Source organism: Etheostoma cragini, chromosome 8 (genome assembly GCF_013103735.1).
Source record: "Etheostoma cragini isolate CJK2018 chromosome 8, CSU_Ecrag_1.0, whole genome shotgun sequence".
NCBI classification, from domain to species: Eukaryota; Metazoa; Chordata; class Actinopteri; order Perciformes; family Percidae; genus Etheostoma; species Etheostoma cragini.
The window spans coordinates 5532739-5553484 of record NC_048414.1 but is presented as its reverse complement, the minus strand read 5'-3'; the positions used below and the strand labels follow the sequence as shown (position 1 = coordinate 5553484).

The 20746-nt window shown below is 41.2% G+C and overlaps 1 protein-coding gene across 17 annotated transcripts in view; it reads left to right on the top strand.

The window, feature by feature from the left end:
• Nucleotides 1-20746, top strand: part of LOC117949389 (unconventional myosin-IXAb-like) — a 137462-nt gene that overhangs the window by 23084 nt on the left and 93632 nt on the right. For all 17 annotated transcript variants that reach the window (XM_034879608.1, XM_034879606.1, XM_034879612.1 and 14 more), the window contains exon 2: nucleotides 12122-13091. In XM_034879608.1, the coding sequence (XP_034735499.1) occupies nucleotides 12189-13091 (903 nt within the window). In that variant the 5' untranslated portion in view covers nucleotides 12122-12188. The remainder of the gene's footprint in view (nucleotides 1-12121; nucleotides 13092-20746) is intronic.

Here is a 20746-nt window from a genome sequence, read left to right as displayed (position 1 = left end):
GCTGCGGGTGTGGCCTTGACCAACTGCCACTTTGCTTGTTTGAAAGCTGTTTCTCTATGATGGGTGGGCCAAATTCTCTGGGTGGGCAAAGCAGAGAAAGGGGAGGTAAGTTTGCCCCTTATGACCTCATAAGGAGCAAGATTGCAGATTAGCCCATCTGAGCTTTCATTTTCTCAAAGGCAGAGCGGGATACACAGGGCTCGGTTTACACCTATCACCATTTCTAACCACTGGGGGAATACATATTAATGTTTAAAAAACGCATAAAGTGAAATTTTCATCCCATGGGACCTTTAAAACTACTTTGCTAATTGTATGAGCTGAGAGGAATAAACTCTATATACAGCAGTTAGTTAGTATACTATATAGCAGTTAGTTGCTATTGAAGCTATTTTTATTTATGGAATGACTTCAGTGTTAATCTAGGGGAATTGTTGATTAAAAAGATGTGTGCTGCAAGTCCTATTCTTTTAAGGTCTTAAAGATGATCATAGGGAATAAAAGCCTGAGAAAGACTCCAGCAGATGATATGTCGTTTTAGATTCCAGTGCTTCTTCAGAAATTTAAAAGCCATTGTTGAAGGTAATGCTCCAAATTTGATTGCAAACATGCAATTTGACATTCCCTCTGCTGAATCTCAAATACCATTTCTTGTTTAAAAGACATGCCGCTGATAATTCTTGTAGCACCCTTGTTTTGCTTGTCCTTTTTCTGGCTGTGCGGCGACCAATGTCGTGTTTCAGGCCACTTTTGTTGAAGTGCTGCAGACCTCTTGATCTCAAAGCCATTTGGCTCCGTCCGCAAGGAATGCAACTGCTTTTATGTATTTTTACACACACACACACACAAACATATGCACGTATTAGCTCCTGACCTGTTTTGTCCGTCCACAATCAAGGCGTGGCTGGCTGTTGACGTGAACCAAAAGTGAAAGGCCTGCGGAGAGAAAGTGGCTAAATGTCCAGATAAAACAATCACTTTACCTTTTGTACGTACAACTGTGTATCTAAAACTGCATTTAGCAAATGTCAAAAAAGCCTGTAGGATGGGTAGTCTAACTATTAACTATAGCATCTGCATCAAAAAGAATAATCCCATGTTCTCCATTGAAACACATGTTTGCATCCTGCCCGTCGTGACATGTTTGGTTCTTCCTGGTCCAGCACTGTGAGGGCCATTATTAAGGCCAGGCCTGCTTTGCTTTGATCTTCCCAAAATGCCACGACCCCGCCATTCATTACAGTGCAGAAATTATGCATGAGGAAGTCCGCAAACATTACTCAGCCTGAGCCCCTTTGGGTATGATTGGAAAGCAGTAGAAAGGCAAAAAGAAGCAGTTTTAAATTAACGTTTAAAAGAGGATTGCACCCTTTTGTCGGCATTTAATTGGTCCAGACATTTTACATCTCAGACCGTCATAACCAGGGCAGCTTAGATTGAGTATGCAGTAGAAAATAAGCTGTACATTCTGAAATATTTCCCAATTTATATTTGCACTTGATTTGAGAGAAATGTATCACATTGATGTCAAATATTTCGGCCTAACCTGCTTCGTCCTCCAGAAATTTGTGGCTCTGCAGTGGAAATACAAATCAGAGTTTATCATGACATTGATTATTTGAAAATGAACAATGTGGATATCTAATGCACAAAACGGAGAGGCAGATATTGATCGTGCAAGAGCATAGAGCTGCGGGACCAACGGGAAACAGAGGTGGGAACTGGAGGATCAATGAGGATGATGGAGCCATTAGTGACGCTGTGACCCTGGCAAGGTTAGATTGGTTTTGGTAGCATCACTTGGAAAGTTGGACTGTTTATGTTGGGTAACTGTGCAGCAGATTGTACGTCTGTGGTCGTTCTGTTGACATTTCAGACGCAGGTTTCCTCACTCACAATGAAGCGAGCTTCTGCGTTATTAAGCGTGTCTGTTGTTGTTCCTGCAAGGCCATTTAAAGTCTACTCTTTCATTTTCCACAGCTCTGTGGTGTCCAGTAGTTACTCAGCAATAGTTCCTCTGGATAGTGTTCAGCTGACCGCACCTTGAGAGCCAAAGCTGCAGGCAGATCACCTCTTATTCTGGAGCACAAAGGCGGGAGGGGCGTTGAGGGGGAAGGGGGGGGGGTTCTGTTGCCTTCTTCAGGTTGTTGGAGAGAAATGTAGGCCACACTTGTCCTTGGCTAAGACTCAGCCACGTTTATTCTGCACAGTTACAGCAAGAGAAGACCAAGAGAGTTTGGTTGTAATTTAAGACTTTTTATAGGACGTTTTAGACCTTAAACAGGAGAGCTGGAGATAGGAAAGGGGGGATAGAGACAGGGAATGGAATGCAGCAAAGGGCCGCAGGTCGGAATCTAGCCTTTGGCCGTTGCGACAAGGACTGCGCCTCTGAACATGGGGTGCATGCTCAACCAGGTGAGCTACACAGGCACTTAGAGTTTGGGTGTAATTGACATGAACAGTTGGTTTAAGTTTAAATTTTTTAAACTAAGTCAGTTGTTTTTATTACAACATGTATCCCTGCACAGATTTTTTTGACCAACGTAGTCAGGGTGATGGTTTTACATTCCCACATTCATAGTTGCATTTGTTGGTCCAGTAGACAAGGCATGGTGGTTTTTAGCCACGCTAGCAATGTGTTGTTCTGCCGGTCAGTCTACCACTTGAGCAGCTTTTTGTGGCATTGCCATTAAATTCCACATCTTTGGTTTATTTCTAAATTCCTACAAAACTGACACTCCCATTAGCCTTGGCTGTGCTTTGTGTTTAGTGTTAATGTTATGCATGCTAACCCATCTAAACTAAGATGGTGAACAAAGATGAAAAACAATATACCTGCTAAACAAGCATGTTAGCATTGTCATTATGAGCGTGTTAGCATGCTGACATAAGCATTCAGCTCAAAGCACTGCTGTGCTTAAGTAAAACCTCACAGAGCCATTAGCATGGCTATAAACGTGGTTAGTCTTGTTTACAACACGGCTCCTCTTTTGCATGAATATCTCTGGAAATCAGCAAACTTATTCAGAATGAATATTTGTCTTGTGCAATAACTCCAATTCACAAAAACTACTGAAACACAATCTTATCAACACACAAAACACCTCTTTTACCTGCTCTACTCTTCCTGTCTAAAGTAATTCATCATCCCTCAACATATCAATCTTATATCATTGGTTTTGTTGTTTTGACCTTAGTACTAGCAGTTTTGTTAATGTCCCAACCAACAAACCAATAAGTCCATCTTAACACTCAAATACAAGATTCATCATCTATGTATTTTCAAAAACCAACATCACGTTTGAGAGGTCACATTAAATTTACAGGCTGTCTGTCACTTCCTGTTGGTCACGTTCATGCTTACGCTCAGAAGGTTTTGCAGGAGGTTTGCAGGACACACGAGGGCGAGGTCGACATTTTCTCCCTGCACACAGGCTTGGATCAATAACCACTCGCTGTTCATCACTTATAGAGTCATCCGTGTCCCCCGGGGGCTGGTTAGCTGCCTCCTCAGCTAGCTGAGAAAGAATAGAGCCACATAAAACTCTCTCTCTGTTTTGTTTTGGCAGTTTGCTAAGCATTTCTAAGCCTATATTTGAATTTATGATACACATAGAAGTCAGTACATGACTAAAATTTGCTTTTTAAAAGTATTCTATAAATAATGCAGTACAGAAAATATTTAGCACATTTCCTACTTAGTGTCACATTGTCTTTCAGCTCATTGTTTTGGTTTAAGGGCCCACAGATCTTCAAAATTCCTCAAGTGACGTATTTGTGCTGCTTTAACTACTGCATGATCTGCAGCTGGTTATGTAACATGGAAAGAAGGAATTAAAAGGAAAACAGAGATTTGGGGAATAGAAAAACACAACAATAAAAACAGTTAACCCCAAAACCAGAAAAAAAACTTGTTTCCATTGTGGTTCTTAAGAAAAGATAGTGTCAATAGTAGTGCAACATTCTACAAAGAAAACACCATAATATCACATTAAGAAGATAAAAGATGCACAAGGCACTAATTTATTTCGATCTGCCTGTAACCACGGCAACAGAGCTGCTCAGATGGTGTGTGATTGTAGCGAGGAGGGGGTCTTCAATCAATACAGCTCCCCACAGTGGTCTTTTTCTGACATTGATGCTCCATTAGTGTGTGTTTGCGTGTGTGTGTGGGCGCGTGTGTGTGTGTGAGGTGTCATCCCCATGGGAATGTAATGTAAAGGATGGGGAAGTGGCTCTTCTCTACTTCCTCTTCCTGTTTCCTCTTCTTCTTCCTCATCCTCACCTCTTCTTCTCGTTTCATTTTCTTGTTTTGTCTTCTACAAATAGCGTAAAAATACTTACAACTTGAAAGAGAAGAAGAAACACTACAGCTAAAGGTACTGCAGCCTCTAACCAAGCTGAGTTGTAGAGTATGATGGGAAAGAATTCAGAAAAGAGTGTTATGCTAGCATCTTTGTCAGAGCAGAAGCACATGCATTTTCCCCCTTTACACACACACACACACACACACACACACACACACACACACACACACACACACACACACACACACAGTGACACACTGTCTCTGTGTGCACGAGTTTGTGGTAGATGTTTGTTACTGCGTGGGCTCAGTTCCTGTGAGCACTGCTGGCCTGCTGGAATTCAGGAATTCGCTCGCTCGCACGCACGCACACGCACAAGGAATTTACTATTTAGCTTCTTTTTTACCTTTAACTTTCCAGGGAAAGTTGCCTGAACACATTCAGTGTTTTCCAGTAACACATGCACGCTGAAAGTAGTCAGTGCTGCAGTAGAAGCACCAACTTAATGGCTCAGTAAACAAACCAGGTTGTCTGACCCCACGTCTGAAGGTAAAACCTGTTTTAAGGGGAAAAAAGCCTTCATAGAGTTCTAACAGTGAGGGGCGGAATGCAATGAATCGAACAAATGGAGATAACGGCATCCACTTTCAGACAATCTTTCTTCAAAGACCATCATGATTGTGTACTCGGTTATACACCTGAAAAATAATGATATAGTTCTTTGAAAGACAAAAAGGGCTTCAAATCATGCATGCATCCTGCAAACCAGTAGATATCAACGGAGGGGGGAAACAACTGCTTGTAGCATTATGACAATACATGTTATACAAAAGGTTTCAAGAGCCCAACAAGTCAGGGAACTTTTTAAACCTACGGTAGAGATACAGCTGCTTTGTTTTAGTTTTTAATTTTCAAAAAATCCCAGAATATTTCATGTTTTGAAAAAGTGGTTGAAAAAATAAAAACATTTTACAAAAATGAGACAAAACTCCAGTTGAATTCTAGGCTTCCACGATGCCAGCTGCATGCAAGTCACGCACGCACACACACACAGACAGACAGACAGACAGACAGACAGACAGACAGACAGACAGACAGACAGACAGACAGACAGACACACAGACACAGACAGACAGACAGACAGACAGACAGACAGACACACACACACACACACCTTACTTAGTTTTGAATCCACAGGTGTGACCACAAGGTGTGGCGTTCGTCTGAGCTTATGCTTTGGGAGTGTGTGTGTGTGTGTCTGTGTGTGTGTTTGGAGTAAGCTTCAGTAGCTACTGTAGATCCGCAACAGCCACTAGTGAGGAGTAAACTCACGGGGAGTTTGAAATATGCCTGTAATCCTTAATTTGATGAGTGATTAGGGGCGAGAGCGAGTGTATGTGGAGGTAGACAAGAAGTACTCTGTATTAGTCACAGCTCAAATGAACTGTGTAACTACTAATGCAACCATCAGCAGTACAGTACAACCCTCAGTTTTTGGGGCTAGAGAGGAAAACACCTTTTGTGTCAAGAGATGTAAAGTTAAGTGAACTTGTGTGTGTTTATGTGTGTATGTGAGCAGTGTTGAGGAATGCTGAGGTTTGGTGTTTATTGCTGTTATGCTGGTGAGAACCGACTGTGGGAGAGGAGGGGGTGTTACTGTTTACCAGCCAGACTCTTAAAGACCTGCAGGACGAGTTGAGCTTCTCATCTGTATTTAATATCTTGGATGTGTGCCTGGCTCTGGCAGCTTTCCCCCCTTTTTCATATAATCTTAAAGACTCCCCGCCTCCTCTGATGCATTTATTATAGACGCTGAGTAATTTACTGCATGTTTGCTGCACTGCTGCATTAAGATATCAGTTTTTAATGTCTTTCTTTGCCAAAGAACAATCTTGAGTTGTACAAACGTAGGATTTTTAAAGATGAGAAACACACCTCTTCATCTCAGTGGCTATAGAGAGGGAAAAGGGTCTGTACACAATCAGTGGATAGAAGAGAACTTTGCGAGGCATTAAAATGCAAGACTTCAGTCTTTTATTAAAGCCTCTTTTCAATGAAAACTTTAATTTGAGTCTAATAAACAAGACTAGGCTAACAGAATTGTGATAAATGGACTCTTAGTTTCCACCTCATCTTTACTGCAAATTCTGCCCTGATAGTTCCTGAACAAATTAAAAACACAAAAACGCATTTAATGCACTTCTAATGCAGCATCTAATGGACAAAAGCAACCCCAATGCAGACTTGCAGCCTTCGTTGGGGGAGTTTTTAGTTAATGAATTGACCGTTCATATCAAATTTCAGAGCATAAAATGCATCTTCACAGTCTATTCTTAAACTTGCCTTTAGTCGTGCACAGTCACAGTTTACGCAATCATTTGCATAAAGCTCAGTGGGTGTGTCAGCAACTATCTCTCCTACCTACACCGTCCCCCGCACACCGTCCCTTCTCCCTTTCTACCTGCCTACGCACACGGGGAGGGGAGGGGCTGCAAAACAGATTCAGAGAGAGGGGACTGTTTTGGCGGCCACTGGAGACAAATACCTTGCATGCATGCTGGACAATACTGACTTTTTTACAAAAATCTGCGGTCTTTTCTATAGAAAGTTGCCAGATTTATTGCTAGTCGCTTTTGTGAAAAAAGTCGTAAAGGGGGTCTGAAAAGTCACTAAATCGAGCGACAAAGTCACTAAGTTGGCAACACTGTTTTAATGGAGACAGACGCTGTGTGCACAGAGCAGAGGGGCTGTGTGTGTGTGTGTGTGTGTGTGTGTGTGTGTGTGTGTGTGTGTGTGTGTGTGTGTGTGTGTGTGTGTGTGTGTGGTGACAAAGAGACAAACGAAGGAAGTTTAGCAAAACGAATTTGTGTATTAACTAGCGTTAAAAAAATAAATAACAAAATGCAATGTGTGGCGGCCGCCACAATTAAGTCTATGTGTGTGAATCACTGCCATGGGCTGTAGGAAACTGTGATCACGTTTTTTTTTTTACATTTTCGACAATTATCAATTAGTAAATAATAAAACATAATTGTCATTTGCAGCCCTACTCCTGTCCGCCACTTTCTCTCCTTTACTCTTTCTCCTCTCTAAACTTACACCCTCTGGTCCTCGCTGAACGGATCTCCTTTCTCCGTTGGACACTTTCTCTTTATACATTAATGCCTACTTGGAAGGAGCTCTGTTTTCTAACATTAGCACCTGAGTGATGGCTCTAAATGAGTGTGACCCGGGGCTGAACCTGTCCTCCAGTAAAATGACTAAGCACGTTCTCATTCAGACGTCCTCTACTCTTTCAATCTCTCTCCAATTTAATGCACGATCTCATTCTTCCACCATGTCAGCTTACGGCCTTATCTCCACATGCTGTCAGCACTTCAAATTTCGACCGTATCAACACAAGACATAACAGGCGCTTAGCCTCCTCTACTTCGCCACCTCTTTTGTTCATCTTCTTTCCACAGCTTTCTCTTTCTTTTCACCTCATCTTATCCCCGCCGTTCCTTGCTCTGCCTGACTTATATCATTTTCCGTCTTCATCCATCATCATTAAACTCTGTCGCTTCAAATGCTGAACATACAGTATTAAGGTCACGTCGGCCCATTGTACTTGGTGTCTAATTGCCTTCTAGTTCCTTTCTGAATGACCTCACCGTATGCAGCTGTTAAAGAAAATGCCAGAAAAGTGTATTCACATCTCAAAAAACAATTTGGCGGCCAACTTCGTAGCTCCACACATGATCTGTCAGAGCCTCAGCTGGTTTAAAACCTTTGCTCCTCACTCTGAACTCTGCCCCTAAAAGACCATCCATCAGTCCCCAGCCCTGATCCTTCATACGGTGCAACACAACCTTCCACCTACTCCTGATGTCTCCTGCTGTCCAGCTCGCTGGTTCATAAAGTCTGACAGACAGTCCAGTGATTTTCCGCTCTGCTGCAGCGGAGGACGGAGGGGGTCATACTGTAGCTGTTGAGGCAACAAGGCAGGCAAGGGAAGAATTAAACTTGCCGTATATTCATGTTTTGGGGAAAAACGTCATTACCAGAAGTAGGGATTTAGATTGCCCTCCTATCCTTTAAACTGGTAATCCGCAATATCCTTTTATTTTGGTGACATCTGTGGTGTTTATGAATGATATTTCTCGGAGATCATCACGGTGACCTACTGTATGGTAATGTCTTTTTCTTTTAGTTTTATGTTGATATTTTTTCTACCAAGGTATTTTTATGTTTATTACAAACAAATTACTTTAGCTTCTGCTGGAAATATAATTAACCTTTAAATAACCTTTAAACCTTAAAATAAATAGATATGTCCTGGAAAGGAAAACCTAGCATACACCAGCTGTTTAGTCAGTGTACTACTCTATATCAGTCTGTGACAGGAAAAAGCCATATATCCACATTGTGCCATGGTGGATTTCACATGTTTATCTGTACAGAATTGTAAGTGTTCTAGCAGCTCAGAACCAACATTAACATAAATTTCAAGTAGATCTGCATAATTCTGTTGATCCAAGCTCATTCTTTAGGTGAGATTTGTTTCAACCAACAATTATAATTCTAGATATTTTGTATTTCTTACAATTTATCCCCTGGGTTAGAGTTATATTTGAAAATGCATAATAAACAGTTACTACCAAACATTATTGTTAGGTATTTTTGATAGTGTCTGGTCCAGTGTGAAGAAATATAGACGGTTGTTACTTACTTAAACCCACACAATTGCTCATATACTGTCCACTCTCTCCCATGCTACTGTATCTGTCATCCGTTCTTGTGAAAGCAGCCTGTCTTTCCTTAGGGTTTTTGCGGTGACAATAGGACGACAGTCATAAGTCACTAGCTTCCAGCTTAATGACTCACTGAGTTAGACTGACAGTTGAGATCAGCCAGCTCCAGAGAACTGATAATGGTGAGAAACTGCAGAGCTGAAGGAAGGCTAGAACAGCTGGTGATAAAGGCAGCTCAGATGCAAGACGGGACTGTGTCGCCTTACTGAGATAACTTCAGTGCTAACCAAGCTATCAAAATGCTAGAGGCTAATGTTGCTCATATATAGCATCTTTGATTGTGTCCCCTTTTGTTTGCCCAATGCCTGTGGATATCACAATATACAGTCCTGCATATGGTTTTACAGTATTCCACTGATATACAGGTGCCAGTAAAGCAGATAAAAATGCATCAATGCTGCAACAAATACAGGGAAGAAGAAGACTGTAAGCTAGTTTATCATGGATGTAAACAAAGTTTGATTTAAAATTGGCTTTAAAAACATATTTCTTAGACCTTAAGGATAAACACAATGTGTTTTGGTGATTGTAAATTGAGATGGTCTGATATAATTTTTGCTTCCCCATAACAATTCCAATACCTGATCTTGCGTATCGGCCGATACCGAGTACTGATCTGATACCAGTGTGTCATATATTTTATTTTGTTTTAACAGCTGTATACCTCTCTCTCTGTATGGATGTGATATGATTTCTATCTTTGTTTTCGGTCTGGCTCAGCTTAAATCTCTCAGGTCAAACACAAACAAAGAATGCTGTAGAACTTTCTTTTGTTATGTCAGCTATAAAAGAAAACGAACATAAATAAACTACTTTAATGTACATTTTCTTTAGACCTTTATTACGTGGTATTTGATCGTTGCACAGACTCTGGTACTTCCCGATACCAGCATTTTAGGCAGTATTGGAGGCATTACCAATAATCATCTTTAACTTACTGTTGAGTTGATCTTATTGTTGATGTTATGCATTTGACTCTTTTTACTTTTACTTTTGTGGACTGGGTGACTGTGGCATGGTCGCCGAGCTGTCTGTTTCACCTCTTACCACATGTTGTCTGTGATGCACAATTTGGTTGTTTGCCACCTGAAAGAGCAGGAAGAAGACCAAGAAGAAGAACTGTTCCTGCTGTTTTGATGTCTTAATGTGGGCAGAGATCTCAACAAAAAGTGTGGATGCTCTCAAAGTGTGAAGTCTCAATTCACTGTAGTTTATTTGTTTGTTAATCAATCAATCCAGTGTCTCACATACGATTTTTGATCTGCAGTCTGGGAACTTTTGGAGTGACACAGATTTGCCTGAGTAGCTTTTCTTCAGCGTCCGTCTGTTCATTTGTATGGTTCTTATTTGTACAAGCACCAGAAATATCAAAAAGGACCCCCACCAGACAGCACAAACGAACCATGAATACTGTAGAATGTATATACATTTCTGCATAATAGACTTGAAGCTCTGACTTGTTACTCGTTTGAAAAGCTCGTCAGCATTTCAACAAGTGACTGCATCAGACACGAGGGGAACGTTGTTTTGAATCTTGTGGATTCTCTCTCATCTCTGTCCACTTCTCAGCTCTGTCGTCTCTGCCTCTGCTCCGTCTTTCCTCCATTACACTTCATCTCTTTGTTTTTACAGACACCCAGCTAGTTATTTCCCCTCACTCTCTCTCTCTCTCTCTCTCTCTCTCTCTGTCTTCCTCTCTCTCTCTCTCTCTCTCTCTTCCTCTCTCTCTCTCTCTCTCTGTCTTCCTCTCTCTCTTTCTCTCTCTCTCTCTCTCTCTGTCTCTGTCTGGTGTTGGTGGGCTGCTGCAGACTGCTGTAGGTGGTCAGGATCAGTCCAGACGGCAGGAGGGAGAGGAAGGTCTGTCTGGGACGCTCAAAGGACAACTGGCTGGCTCATACACTCCTTCCTCTTCCTGTATCTATCTGTCTAGCCCGTGCACTTAGCTGAGAGAGCCATTGAAGGAAATTAAAAATCATCTGGCAAAAATGGGTTGGGATTTTAGAGAGCCTTAAAGGGCAGTGGTACATGTTCTCATGGAAATAATAACTGTGGATTTGTCAAGAATTGTTTGTTGTTTAAAGGGCATATATATATACATACATACATACATACAGTACAGGCTACTTTGAAGAAACTAGAATATAAGACATGTTTTCAGTTATTTCACACTTTTTTTGTTAAGTACATAATTCCACATGTGTCCATTCATAGTTTTGATGCCTTCAGTGATAATCTACAAAAGGTGTGTCCAAACTTTTGGCCTGTACTATGTATATGTATATGTATGTATGTGTAAATATGTATGTGTGTGTGTGTGTGTGTGTGTGTGTGTGTGTGTGTGTGTGTGTGTGTGTGTGTGTGTGTGTGTGTGTGTGTGTGTGTGTGTGTGTGTGTGTGTGTGTGTGTGTGTGTGTGTGTGTGTGTGTGTGTGTGTGTGTAAAGAAAAAAATTGAGTGCTCTGTTGACAATCAACAGAGAAGTGGTGAAGTAAACCATTGTGCTCTCATTACAGCCACTTTTGTTTGGAAGGTGGCAGCTGTTAATCTTGGCACACGGTTAGAGCCCTTGGATTATCTCACACACACACACACACACACACACACACACACACACACACACACACACACACACACACACACACACACACACACACAGGGTACATGGCTCTGATAAGCTGGCCACTAGCCTTTAAATTCATGAAGCTGCTACTGTTCTTCATTGTTTTGAATAGCTATCAGTTCTTGTCTCCCTCTTTGACTCAGTCTCATGCTCCTCCTTTTGTGGCGTCTGTGATAATAGTTCCCTTTACAGACAAAAACAGAAAGCCTATTGAGTCGACCTACTCTGTCATGGGACAGATAAAATCGCCGTGACTCTACTGACCCAATGTACTTTAAATGTCTGAGGACATAAAGTGATGTCTGAAACCAGTAATTTCTCCTTTGAACCCTTGTTGTTGTTGTTTTGCTGCCGTGTTTAACCTCTTCTATCTCTTCTGTCTCCGTCTCTGTCCTCCTCCAGTTGGGATGTCCTGAGTTGGTCCTCCGGGCACAGAGAGTGCTGTGCTGATGGGACCTGCTGCGCCACCATGAGCTTACAAGATGGCGGCTGCAGCTACGCCAGCAGCGCCAACATGGCCACGGCTAGTGGCAGCATGCGGCGGCGCCTGGAGGACCAGGAGTTCACCCTGCGAGTCTACCCGGGAACCCTGGCTGAGGGCACCATCTACTGCCCCGTCGGCGCCCGCAAGAACACCACAGCTGCTGAAGCCATCGAGTGCCTCATTGAGCGGTTGCGCCTGGATCGTACCAAATGCTACGTGTTGGCTGAAGTGAAAGAGTTTGGCGGGGAGGAATGGATCCTGAATCCCGGCGACTGCCCTGTTCAGCGCATGATGCTGTGGCCACGGAGCGCCCTGGAGAACCGCAGTGGACTGGGCAGTGGTGACGACTACCGCTTCCTCCTGCGGGAGAAGAACCTGGACGGATCTATTCATTATGGTGGCAGCCTGCAGATGTGGCTAAGGGTGACTGAGGAACGTCGCCGCATGGTGGAGCGGGGTTTCCTCCCCCAGCCTGCAGGGAGCGACCCTCCGTCCGACCTCTGCACTCTCCCGGAGCTAACAGAGCGCGCCATTTTGGAAAGCCTCCGTGCACGTTTCCGCCAGGAGAAGATCTACACTTACATCGGGAGTATTCTTATTGTGATTAACCCCTTTCAGTTCCTGCCAATCTACAATCCGAAATATGTCAAATTGTACGACAACCACACACTGGGGAAGCTGGAACCCCACATTTATGCTGTGGCGGATGTGGCGTATCACGCCATGCTACAGCGACGGAGGAACCAGTGCATAGTCATTTCTGGTGAGAGCGGGTCTGGGAAAACCCAGAGCACCAACTTCCTCATTCATCACCTGACTGCACTCAGCCAGAAGGGATTCGCCAGCGGGGTGGAGCAGATTATCCTGGGAGCGGGGCCTGTGTTGGAGGTAAGGAACTCTCGTCAGCACGTGCAGTATAGAACAGATGTTACAGAGGATGTGCTCATGTTAGTTTGTCAGAAAAGATAGTAGGGGTATAACAATACATCGATCTGGATCAATATAATTATTCAATGATTGACGATGCAATATTATCGATGCAAAGTAAAAACATTGATACACATCCTCTATAAGATTCCCTTTTATTTTAGATTCCCACTTTATATTCATTCTTTTTATTAAAACAATTTTCTTTTTTAGTTTAAATGTTTGGAAGAGCTCAATAATACCATTGTCAAATCCTATTTTAGTTGCTTTTTTGAGTTGCTATGGATGTAACTGTGTTAAATGGGCATGTAATATTGTCTCATCTCAATCACATTCCCCTAAATGAAATCAAATCAAATTGACTGTACCGGGACACATCAGAAAATATCTTATCATTGTCCAAAGAATCGATAAATTGTATTGTGATGAAACCTGTGTTTACACCCCCAGAAGAAGCATGTTATCCTAACAATAGATTTCATGAAATTTGGTTATGACAAATTTCCACCTTGTTTAGATGCCAAAAGCAACATCTCAGAAACAATAAGAGACTGACGCATGCTTCCAAATCTTTGACAGGAATCATACTGAATCTGACGATGAATGATGAACCTTTCAGTCTTGTTGTATGTATTGTCATGCTTTGAGTGAACTGTACCTGACTGTCCGGTATGGCCGTAAGACTACCAGTACTACAGTGGAGTCTTATAGCCCTTTTCCACTGTAAAAACTCTCGGAAACCCACAAACCTTTTTTATTAACTTAGGAACTTTAGCTGTAGTTCCACTGAAAGGAACTTGTTTCTTAATTTAGTCCCTACCCCCACAAGGCAATTATGAATGTGCAAAGATAACTTGTATGGTTCTGATTTAGTTTCTGAGTTTAGTTCCTGGGGATATTTAGTTCCTGGGACCATTTGGTGGAAAAGAGACAAAAGTTAACCCCAAAGACCAAACAGCGATGTGGTTTGCAAGAGCTTCTAATGGAGTCTATGTTGTAGCTTGATTGTTCAGATTGTTTTTAAGGTTCTCTAGTGTAGACCTTTGAAAGGGTAAAGGTTGTTTCATAGCAAGAAAAAAAACCAAACTAATAAGTAAAGATCAAGAACTGTATAAACTTGAGACAAAGATTTGTAGCGCTTTAGCCATAGTCCTTAATTTAGGACTGAATATTCTATAATTGTCCTATTCTTAACAAATCACCATGTTCAGTGACTTACTTACTATAGCAGCAATCTTAAGCCATGCTGAATGGGATGCATATGTTGTGAATTAGACACAAAGCAAATGATGAAAGCATCATGAAATCTAAAGAAAAGTCAGCAGTTTATTTCTCAAGCATTGGAATGTCAGCTCATGAGACGAGGCATGAAGTGGATTATAGAAATGTCCTTCTGAAACTAGAATGCCTCGACATGCAGGGAACCCTATTATATTCAGCCCGGCTTTACCACATGCGACTCTTATATGTATTATTTGACCCAGAAACTAGGTGTACACGTCAATCTCTGCATTGATGGGAGGAGAAAAAAACAACCTAATGGAATATTGCCTAATCCGCCCTGGATTATAAATCAATAATGGATTATGGATTATGGAATTTCATGTTATGGGAAGGTCTATTTGAGGGCAACATGTTCTCTTCAGCCTTATTAAAATGACTTAGTGTGCTCCCAATAAAATGTTGTTTGCTGGCAGCCATTGGTTCTGCAGCACACAGCTTCCTGTCAGGACGTATGGGGATGTCGTGTCAACACGCAGCTGTGCATGTTGACTCCGTGTGCGTCCCATGTTGAATCGGTACAGTAAAACGAGGCAGTTGTGTGCTTTGTCATCTGGAAATCATGAATCACCTTTTGGACCTCCTCGATATTTCCGGGGAAGAAGCTTGTAACTGCAGCTGTTTTCGTGTTTACACCTTTCTTATGCAAAGAATAAATGGTCTCTGGTCACTGGGAAAACGTCATTGTTTTTAAAACTTTCTCGCAAAATTGGAGCTTTGGAGGCAGAAAGTCTGCATGTGACTTCTGCTTTATACTATGCCATACATCCTAAAAATCTCCTTGCAAATAAAGGATGTGTTACATGTGGAGAAAATCCCTGGTATTTTGGCGGTGTAGCTTCACCACATACCTGACTCATACGGGTACAGTTGCACTTCTCTGCAGGTAATGATTTGATGCTTGTGACTAAATACCTGTCAGAGCTCAGGGGCCGGAGGCGACGGCGCTGGGATGACTGAGAGGCTTGTTTTGATAATAACACAGATAGAGGAACAAGACTCTGTGAGGAACTGGTTATTGTTGGGTGGCGTGTGTGTGGGAGCTTGACTGCGTCCCACGTAATCACTTCCCCATCAATCACCTGTTTGACCGACATGAGAGAAACAAGGTGCACAATCAAAGATGAACAAAGCAAAGGGAGTTATAGGTACAGGAAAATACAATCTTTGATTTCTGGTTTTCAGTTTTTTTGTGCTGTTGTTGATAATATACTAGATGTAGGAAATTATTTACTATCAGAAATTGCTCCAGTGACCATCATGGTTTTTGTTTGTCAAAAATGGAAGAGCTTAATCAGAGTTTTTCTACAGTCACATTTGTGGTAGCTGCAGCAACGTTATTTGGAATTGTTTACCATAATGCACTGTGTTTACAGTGTACAATATGTGTACAGAATCACCAAAGATATGCAAATTTGCAGGAAGAACGTAATTGGATGTAATTAGGCTTTCTAAAATCAGGAGATAAAATTTGTATTATTTTGCCAAGTAGTTTTAAAAAAAAACTCATTTTGTAAATGGGATAATCTGATATTTAGACAAATATGTTACCATAAACCAAACCAAATGACGACATCAAACTGTTTGAACTTGTGACTCTCACCATCCAGCTGCTCACACACCATAAACAACACATAACATAAACTGTTCTCCTGTGTGCTGTAGCTTTTCCAACACTCTCTGACATCGGAACACAATGTCCACATGAATACATTGAGTGCATCCCATGAACAACAGCTGGATGCAGAGGCATTATGGGCTGCTGTGAATGCCCCGGAGCCTGACGTGTTTCTTTGAGAAGCGGCTCCCTGGGGTAAAAAGTTTACCGCTGGCCAAGAAAAAAGCTGCTGTGTTGAACCAGCCAAATACTTTGGTTTCCACAAGTTGTATTGCCAATTACAGAACCATTTGCCTCGGTCACATGCTGCCGCTGCTGCACTGAAGCTTTGTGAGAGTTTGAAGGTTGCCTAAGGCAGAGTCAGCTTGACAGTAAGAGGTCAGCTAGACTTTATTGGATGGATTACAAATGCATGCTAATCTTAAAGAAGTATTATTCTGGCTATTTTGTTGTTTCCCTGATGTTGTTCCTGATGCTACTCCCATCCTCCCTTTAAACGCCTGTAAATTTGTCTGCTTGTTGTCTATTTGCAGATATTTAACTCAAGGTACAGCGTTGGGCTATTTAGTTATAAATTTTTTTTTTTTAATCAATTACTCATACACTCAGTCACTAATGCAGTTTAATACAGAGTTTCTGCCAAAATAATTATGAAGCTAAATCACACTGCTCTAATCCACGTGGGGACTACTTACCGCCTAACTCAGGCACTCTATTGTGCGTGATCAATTTGCTAATTATTGATTAATTGTCATTTTTCAAGCAATAGCGACACGTTCCCACTCTTCCGATGTGATGATTTGCATCTTTTTTTTGTTTTACATCATTGTAAATGAATGTATTTTGGTTTCGGACAGTTAATTAGACAAAACAAGCAATTGTAAAATGTAATCCTGTTTTCTTAATTAGTCAGTTAATTAAGGATATCATGCGCACATTAAACAATAATGAAAATAATTGTTAGTTGCAGCCCTAAAACATTCTGTTGACATAATCATCAAAATTGCCTGCGAAGTAAAAGCAGATACTGTAGCACACCTGAGAATTTATAGCTGAGAAGTAGTACAAAGAGATCAAACCTTGTACACGCATTTACATTGTGATAATGTTTGCCTTACTAAAAACAAATGTACAATCAAGATAACCGAGAGAGAACTGTGGTAAAACCAAGAATGTAGCTACTATTGTCGGTAGATAACAAGGACAGTTTGTGTCAACTGTATTTTTGTCAACAGACAAAAGACTCTGAAATAAGCAGTAGACGTCCCAACTTTGTACCTGTGTCAAGAATGAAGGTCTGGAAGGAAAGGGAAAACATTTCTCAGGATGAACTAAGTCTTGCTGGCAGCTGTGGTTGGAACTTGATTTAAGAACATCTGTGTAGGTGCCTGTGGATAAGTCATTCTTTTTTGATTCACTTAATAAGCTTACTGCCAACTACATGAATGGATAGAGGGAGGGGGACCTGCACGCAAGGGAAATTTTAGTTTTTAAACCTTTTTAGAAATATTTTAAAATCAATTAAATTGTGCTTTCCACATGTGATATTCAAAATTTAAACATGATAAGCTGATCTTAAATAGCACCGCAGGGTGTGCTTTGGGGCAGAATCATGGCTTATATTTCCTCAATTTTAACTCTAAACATTGAAAGCTTCTTTCTGCTCAGGGGAAATAAAAGAAAATAAGCTTTTGTTGAGATTGGTGGTAAGAATAAAAGGGAAAGCTTGATCTAGCCTGAGTTCCTTCTTCACCTCTGTATCTGTCGACCTCTCCTCTCCCGTTGGATCCAGCGTGGCCATCAGCCCCGAGCTTCACATCGTGTTACCGTGAAGCGTAAGGTCAACAGCATTGCAGGCGAAGGCTAGTTTAGTCATCCATTGAGTCAGTGTGGAGGACTTGCACTCCTACACAACAGGAGACAACGAGCAAACACGTTCATATACGCAACATCACTCGACACATAAGAAGCAGAAAGCAGAAACGGGCTGCTCCAAACACACGGACATGAGCACAAATGCAGTGTAAGTAGGTCACATACTTTTTGAGTTTATTTTCAGTTATCTGACTTTTACTCCAATTTGGTGCTTTTTGCCAAATACTATTAATAAATAATCACAAAACACTTTTATTTTTGATAATGGCACACAAACCCTGAATTGATGCTATTAGTTTTGGTTTTAAGTTCATTTCCATCGCTGGAATCCCTCTCACCCTGTTTATACTAAATTAAAAAACTGTTTTCGTCAGTACGTTGTCTGCTCCAGGATTCTCCCTCCATGGAGTGGAGATGTAACAATTTAGTGGAAAAAATGTAGAATGAAATCAAAATGGAAAGACTGGTGTGGGCTTGGTGATAATTCAGTATTATTTTACTGTATATTAAGTTAGAGTAAAATCATATTGTGATGCATTTCATTACAGCATCATGTAATAGTTTTAATAAACAATGTTGCCCAAATGAATGAAGGAAATCTAAGAAAAATAAGTTGTGGGATTTTTTTTTGTTTAGCACGTGGAATAAAGTTCAGACTGAGCTAATGCAAAACACTGGATTACTATTCATTGCATTTAACACCATATTATGTTGTGTAACGGCATTGTGATACATTAGGAGAACATATTCTTGTTAACAGGGCTGCAAGTAGCAATTATTTTAATTATCGATTAAGCTGCCATTCATTTTCTTGGTTCATTGTTTGGTCTAAACAATGGTGCTGTCCAGGGTGCACCTTGCCTCTTGCAAAATGTGAGCTGGGATGGACTCCAGCCCCCTCGCAGGTGCCCAAAAAGGAAAAGTGGGCTTAATTAATCAAAGGATAAATGGATGTTTGGTTCTAGTTTTCCATAACAATTTTCCTAAGACAAAAGAAATGCAGCAAATCCTCACAATTGAGAAGCTGAAGCTGAAACATGTTGGGTGTTTATTACATAAACGATTATCAATCATTGTGGTAGCTTGATTTTTTTGTCGATCGATTAATAGTTTCAGCTCCACTTACTGTATTAATATCCTGATATTGATTTTAGTTACAATACTTACCCCCTACTTTTCATTTTAGTACATACAAACACATCCACACAGACATTTACTGTACATGCACACAACCTGCCAGCTTATGACAGTAACTGGACTCTGTTCATCTTCCCCATACTCTGCCTTCTTTCAAGTACAAGTACTGCGTGTTTGTGTGTGTGGCTTTAAAGGAACAACAGCCTCCTTTTTCCCCCATTTAACCCCTAAACAGTAAGCTGAGTCACTCCGACCAAGCACATAGAGCTTTATTGTGTCGAGCGACGACTCTCAGCTATTGATGGACACGTCGGCCGCTGCAGGGATTGGTCTCATGACCTTTTGGCTACAGTGCAGCCTTTGTAGCTCCTGGACACGTGTGTGTGTGTGTGTGTGTGTGTGTGTGTGTGTGTGTGTGTGTGTGTGTGTGTGTGTGGCAAAACAATGACGGTCACGGTCCGCATTACATCACGGCAGCGGTGTCATCTAACAGTCCTCTACATGCTCTTATCGTCTGCTTGACATATTTCTGGTCATGAATAAGCCTTTAATAACGCACCGCAGATGGCCAGTAACTGCAGCAGTGTGTAATGTGAGCTGCTTTGAGAGCCAGGCGACAGTAGAGATATGACTGTAGCAGGATAGTGCTGACTGGAAGACAGCTGGCGGGCTGATGGGAAGGACTTGGCTTCTGAGGTCATTTGTGTCCGGTTGTTGTTGTGCAGTCACGTGATCTCAGGTACTTTCTTTTGTCCCTGGTCTCAACACTACACATAACTGAGAGTTTCAGACAACTAGATATACAAACATCATGGGAAATTCGACTGAGTTTGCTTATTCAAGATACAATTCAAGTTAAACTTACAGGAAATGTTAATTATGTTTTATGTGAATTTAAAAGTCAACTTTAACCATTTTGCGCAGATTAAAGGACATGTGGTGATATTCTGTATTTTTCATATTGTCAGCAAATCCCACAAAAAGACAGAAACCAAAGATGAACTCATACTACTAACAAAGCCAAAGCCTAATTTACTGTAGTTTACTCCTCTGTGCCATAGAACTTCATTGTTGTCCAAAAATCACATTCATGAGCCACTGTTGCACGGAGTAGCATGTTGCTGCATTACCATGAAAATGGCCACTTCAGATTATTTTGATTAGTCCCCACCAATAATGCTAATTACTCCAGTTTGATTGACATTTGCTAAAAACTACAACTGCACTGGCATTTTAGAAATGTAGCCTTTTAATTCAATTACATTTTATTTATATAGCGTCAAATCACATGAACCAGTCACTCATAGCGTTTTTCATAAAAGAGCCGGTCTAGACCGTACTATTTGATGTTATTTACAGAAACCCAACCGAATAATGAAATATATTAATTCCCCGTTTTTAAGGTTTCCCTCCCACACATATTGCATTACTTTGTGGAAATGTCTGAAGTTCTACTGATTTATGCTGTAACATTTTTTTGTGAAAAAAAAAAGAAAAAAGGCCTTGGTTACCTTGTTTCAGGCCATTCTAGTGTGGTGTATATATAGAAAGCCTACATGAAATCTTAGCTTGATTTGTGCCAGTTCTCATTAGTATTCAACAAGCTAAGCTGCTTGACTCTGTTTGGCTTACAGCTAGCCAAGGAGAGCCTGGCTATCAGCATCTTTTACCCAGCGCAACAGGGCGAGCTCATGAATAGTAATGA